The 5948-nt window shown below is 30.0% G+C and overlaps 1 protein-coding gene across 2 annotated transcripts; it reads right to left on the reverse strand.

The window, feature by feature from the left end:
- Positions 581 to 5582, reverse strand: LOC109363381 (probable serine/threonine-protein kinase WNK5). Of its 2 annotated transcripts, XM_019609628.1 has the most exons (8): positions 5493 to 5582; positions 5011 to 5276; positions 4257 to 4480; positions 3111 to 3268; positions 2672 to 2990; positions 1636 to 1998; positions 776 to 946; positions 581 to 739 (listed from the first exon to the last, which is right to left on the reverse strand). In XM_019609628.1, the coding sequence occupies exons 1-8, from the start codon at positions 5565 to 5567 to the stop codon at positions 639 to 641; spliced, it is 1677 nt and encodes a 558-aa protein (XP_019465173.1). In that variant the 5' UTR covers positions 5568 to 5582; the 3' UTR covers positions 581 to 638. The 2 variants fall into 2 exon arrangements, with proteins under 2 accessions (XP_019465173.1, XP_019465172.1); XM_019609627.1 differs by having other exon boundaries at positions 582 to 946.

Genomic DNA, 5948 nt, shown 5'->3' on the forward strand with positions numbered 1-5948 from the left:
ATTTTGCTGATAAAAAATAAGACCCCACTACATAATGTGAACTTTGAGCCTTGATTGATTGGTAGCTTTAGAGTGATATTAAAGATAAATGCATGTGGAGAAAAAGTGTGATTGGGGAGAAATAATAATGGAGAATGGAAAGTTCTCACAAATTGAGAACACATCATAGGAGACAAGAAGGAAACATAAAAGACTTAGCTTCTAAACTCAAAAACCTTTGTCCATTTCATAAGATTTAAATATGTTTTTATATCTAAAAAATATATGTCCACAAAATAGTTATCATGAACAAGTATTGTCCTTCAATGTAACATGTCACATGCAATGATGTATCTTGTCACTCTATGAGTATTCACATAGAAAATGTTATTAATATATATATATATATAATGGTTTATTTACAATTAGCATTGAAATTGTATAATTGTTCATCTTCTATTAAATATGTTTTTATGAAATTATCAAGACTCTAAATAATTAAAGTAATGATTTAGAATTGAAGTAACTTTCAAATCAATCATTTATTTATAATATTAGTCCACAACATTATTTATAAATACGAGTACATAACACAAAACAGTACAACATTAAAAACACCAAACAAGAAAAAATGAAGTTCTTCTCATATCTTCAATAAATCAATCTTTTTGTGGATGATTGAACCCAATGTTCTCAATGGCCTCAACTATGTTGAACATCCTTCTCTTGCATAATAGAGACTGTTGAAGTTGCTTTGATAATCCACCACATTTGCAACTGCAAAGGTTCATTATTCTTGTGTTACAAAATTGTTTTGTTAATGATCTTGTGCACTTGTTATGTTCAGATCCTCCATCTAGTGCTAATGTTAGGCCATGCTCATCTTCATTGCAGTATTTGAAATTGATACACTTGAAAGAGTTCATTGAGCTTAGACAACTTGTATCTTCATTCATAGATTGATCATCTGCAAATATAGTTCATTAGGGCTTGATTACATCACTACTTTAAAATATTGTTTTATTTTAATTCTATAAGTGGACATGTTTTTGTGATATATCTATTTAAATAGACATCAAAAAAACATAATTATTTTAATTTTGTGATATATCTAAAAAAACATTAAAAGGGATTAAAAAAACCTACATTATGTAATCATTGTTTTAAACTTCACTCCAAAACCATAATTATAGTCACATCATTGTAGTTTTAGCAATCTCCATAACTACTACCACATCGACTATATTTTTCCATAATTATACTAATGTAATATAATCATATTTCAATTTACAAACGTGCCTAATTAATAAGTGAATGAAGCACGATGGGAAGAATAACAATATTAAAAGAAGAAGAGAGATTCACTTACTCTAAGAGTAAGCTTTTAAACTTATTCCACATCCTCACTATCAATTCTAGATAAATCCAATGGTTCCAGTTAATGAGTAGATCTAAACTATTAGATTTCCATAGAATTGATGACTAGGATGAGGAGTAAGTTTTAAAATTTTACTCTTTGAGTAAGTGAATAGGTGATTAAGTGAAGTATCATATTAGAATCTTAGTAAAACTCTTTCTCTAAATAACTTCATATGTTTATTTGCACTTAACAATGTTAAAAATGAAAACAACAACAACAAAAAAGAAAGGACATACCTTGAGCCCATTCATGAGGAAATGGGTAGTTGTGGCCACAAAAGTGGGTATTGTAGAAGGATTTAGACATGGGGAAAGATAGAGAAGCATGAAGGGAAGAAGAACAAGATGAAAAGTAGAAAGGATGATGGTTATTAATATCCTCATATTCTTCATAGTTAAAGCTATGTTGTAGTTGATTGTGATAATTAGTACTCCCATCCCTCCAAGTTGAAACTAAAGTTGATATCTCATGATCTATCATTGAAGCAATCTCAGAAGGTTCCAAGTGACTAATAGAAAGTTCTTTAACCATCTCCATGGCTACCTCAATAGGAGTGTCTTGTATAGTGTCAAATGGAAAGAATACATTTCTTGTATGCCCTATATTCAAAATACACTTTCAAATAAGAGTTTGTTTCGTCACAGTGAAATCATGGCTCTAGATCAATAGAAAAAGGGTTAAGTTTATTTCGTTTTATTGTAATTAGGTTGTGAACCCTTGCAATTTCTTTACAAAATTGTATTAACACTCTTATAATTTTGATTCATTTTTTCACTAATTAAAAAAAATGAAGAGTTTTGTTTTATTTAGAGTTTAAATTTGCTAAACTTTTGTTCATAATAACTTCATATGTGAAATTCATTTTTTCCTCAGACTCTCAATCCTTTGAATTCTTAGTTGGATCTACCGCATTTGCTACTTTAATACTCCATTGAGCCGTCGAACTATCGACTCTGATATCACTTGTTGGGAGATCTTCATTCATGAGTTATAACATTCCTTTATGGGCTAAGTGAAAGAAACATGTAAATGAGTTTGACACCACATATTGACCCAAAACCTTAAGGCGTTAGGTCTTTGGGTTCATTCACTTATATGCTTTTTAACTTATCCACTTTTGTACAATGTGAAACTTCTTCATTCACACTTAGAATATCAAACAATATCAAATATCATCTTACACAATTTGATGAATAACCAAACTAAAAGAAGTAATACACTTCAAATGCTGTATGATACAATACTATATATATGGAATGAAATTTTGCTTACCATTTTTGTCGGATATCTGAACTTTAAGGAACAATATATTATCCTCTTTATTTATGGACCCAGTGATTGTCATCATATCATTGCTCATTTTTTGATTATCCAATGAAATATTAACAGCTTCATTGGAATTGAGTACTATAGTTTGATTTATGAATAATGGTTGGGTTAGTAATGATAATTGAAGTTGATCCGTGGCTAAAAATGGGTCCATCAAAAGCTCCTTTGCTGAAGGCCTCATTGAAACATTTGCCAAACATTTTGCCACGAAATTATGAGCTTCTATATCTTTTATTCTGTAAAAAGCATCTGGTAGCTTTCCCTAGGACATGAAATGAACCAAAGTTTGTGAAATGATTGAATTTGAGGAAGAAAAAAAATCATAATTTTATTTGAAGAAGAAGTATATGTATAATTGTTTCCACTAATTGATTGAACTTACCGAAGTAACTTTCTTGTATATTTGAGCTGCGTTGGAACACTCACTATATGGGAACTCAAAAGTAAGCATCTCTATCATACACATCCCAAATGAATATATATCTACAAGCTCATTGTATTTTTCTTCATACAACTCTGGTGCCATGAACTCTGGTGTACCTGATCATGCCTCACACAATTTCAAATTGGTATTCTTTAGTATTTTCATAATGTTGTATAAGTTGCATGATTGATATACAAAACTTTTACTATACTTATTAAAATATCTTAATATTTGTTGGCCTCATTAATGTGTTGAAAAAGTTTTACCCCATTACATTAGATTTCCCTAACTAGATTTAATTTAATCGTGATCAATTTCTGGAAACAACACTTATTAGGAGGGGTAGTTATATACTCCAAAATAAATTAGTTCTTTATTTATACGGTGATCAAGGAATATCCTTGATTATACCAATATATAGGAATAAACATGCATATGTTGGGTTGGGCGGAGTAAGGCTTGTCCCTTATTCGACGCTAAATGTTGGTCGGATCAATTTTTTGAACTTGAACTTGGCTCGAGACTCAAAACTAACCTAATCTTAAATGTCGATCGAGTCAGCCTTTAAACCCGAACTTGATCCTAGAGTCAAATAAATATAATGCATACTCATTTTAGATAAAGTCTTCTCAATATTACTTATTATTATAAATATGTAATTTCACATATAAAATGACATATGTATATATATATTGTTAATCATGTATATATGATGAAACAATTAGAGAATAAATATACTTTCGACCAAATAAATGTTATTACTATGTGCAAAATTAAATAGAGACACATACAAACATGATAAGTGAGTTGTCATGAGACGAGACGGGTTAAGTCATGTTTATCTCCTACCTAACCCTAAATATTATATGGTCTAACTTTTGAACCCGAACGACCCTACTCCCGATAAAACCTGACCCTAGTTGGGTCTAATTGTTCTCGGGTCATATCAGATGAACGGATAAGATTGAGTCATGCTCACCCTTACCAATATATAACTTCGAGGAGCTAGGAAGTGGGAAAAAAATCTTAATCTCTTTTTTATCTCCACTTTGCCAAGTTATTTTTTACCAATGGAAGTGTAAAAAATGAGTTAAGAGACATTACCTAAGACACTTAGGGCAAGTGGGGAGCTACGAAGTATTGCTGCCAAGCCTAAGTCACCAATCTTAACCTGCCCAATATGGCCATTCACAAATATATTATCACACTTTAGGTCTCTATGTATTATAAGAGGATCATTGCTGTGTAAATACTCCAATCCACTTAGAATCTGACGAGACCAATTCTTCAATGCTCTCATATCTACTCTCTTATACTTTTGCCTATACCTGTATATACATCCATTGCATGTGTTAATGTTACCATAAATATATAAGGAATAATATTTGTTATCTCATGCGTGATATATCTGAATGTTTATTAATATAGTACTGATTATTAAACCGGTCAAGGTACTGATATAATGATATAGCAGTTTAACTGATAGTTCACTAATTAAACTGTATACCGGTGAAGTTAGATATACATATATAATATATTAACATTAATGTTGAAAAATCAATAAAAAACCAATAATTTTTTTTGTTTTCATTAAAAAATTAATTTTAAATAAAAATCGCTGGTATAACCGGTACGGTTCAATTGAAAATCGGCCAATATGATTGCATGACCAGTATAATTGTTGTACAATACCAGTATTGGGATCGATTTATCGGTTGAATCGGTCGGCACAAACCATTTTTTACAACACTACTATAATTTTTGTCATGAATTTTATTTTCCAAAAAAATATTATTTTTCATGACCTTTTACTATTAATTATTAGATAAAGTTGAAGTTGAAGTTGAAGGTTGATTACTCTCTAAGTGTTCCAGAGGTGAACAATTCAGTAATGAAGTTGAATGTTCTGCAAATGATATCAATCCAAGAACCATAGAAGATCATCATAGATTCATGATCAAGGTGCTTGAGAAGATGAACTTCTGAATAAAGACGTTGAAGTTGTTCTGGTGAATGAGAAACATTACCAAGATGTACTTGGTTCCAAGCCACTTCAATTCCTAACACCTCATCAAATGCTTTATACACTGTCTTTGTTGCTCCTCTACCTAGAACTTCCCTGAACTAAAACCACCAAAAATCATATATAATATAATAATGTAGCTACTGAATTATATTAATTATTCCATTAATATTGAAACATATATTGTGCATTTAAAAGGCAACTTCATTATCAATTCATAATATATCCTAATAAGCTTAACTATAATTGTATTGCATATCAATTAATCAAAATTTCATGATCCAATATATAATTCAGATAAATCAAAAAACACTTACACGCCCATATCGACCAGATGGATCAGTTTCAACATATCCACCACCATTGCACCCTTCAAATCTCCCCTTATACATGGTTGGATTAATTGTATTAGACATTTTTTCTTACTTAAACCGTGCTATATGCTTATTATATATAGATATATATATATATATATGAGTACTAAGAATTTACCAAGGGGTAAAATAGTTAATATATTTTTTAAATAATAACTTTTTATTCAATAATTTTCTTACAAAATCAATATATAAATCTCTCTCACATATATTAAAACAGTTTTGCTGTATATTCCGGGAATGTATAAGGTTTATTAAATGCTTTGAGGCACTTCCACTAACCCCTTGTTCAATTATAGAATTGAATGTGAGTAGTCAATGTCTCTCTTTTACAAACATATTTTTTTGGGTACATATATATTTTCGAGAAAAAGTTATCCATAGAATTAATAATATAAT

Source organism: Lupinus angustifolius, chromosome LG13 (genome assembly GCF_001865875.1).
Source record: "Lupinus angustifolius cultivar Tanjil chromosome LG13, LupAngTanjil_v1.0, whole genome shotgun sequence".
NCBI lineage: Eukaryota > Viridiplantae > Streptophyta > Magnoliopsida > Fabales > Fabaceae > Lupinus > Lupinus angustifolius.

What these genes read in the sequence shown, in the direction of transcription:
- LOC109363381 (XM_019609627.1), bottom strand. Translation starts at nt 5,567, where the DNA reads ATGTATAAGGGGAGATTTGAAGGGTGCAATGGTGGTGGATATGTTGAA. An exon ending in ACCTCTGGAACACTTAGAGA is followed by an intron (nt 4,481 to 5,010) that starts GTAATCAACCTT and finishes ATGTATATACAG; the next exon opens with GTATAGGCAAAAGTATAAGA. An exon ending in TCCTCATGAATGGGCTCAAG is followed by an intron (nt 947 to 1,635) that starts GTATGTCCTTTC and finishes CTATATTTGCAG; the next exon opens with ATGATCAATCTATGAATGAA.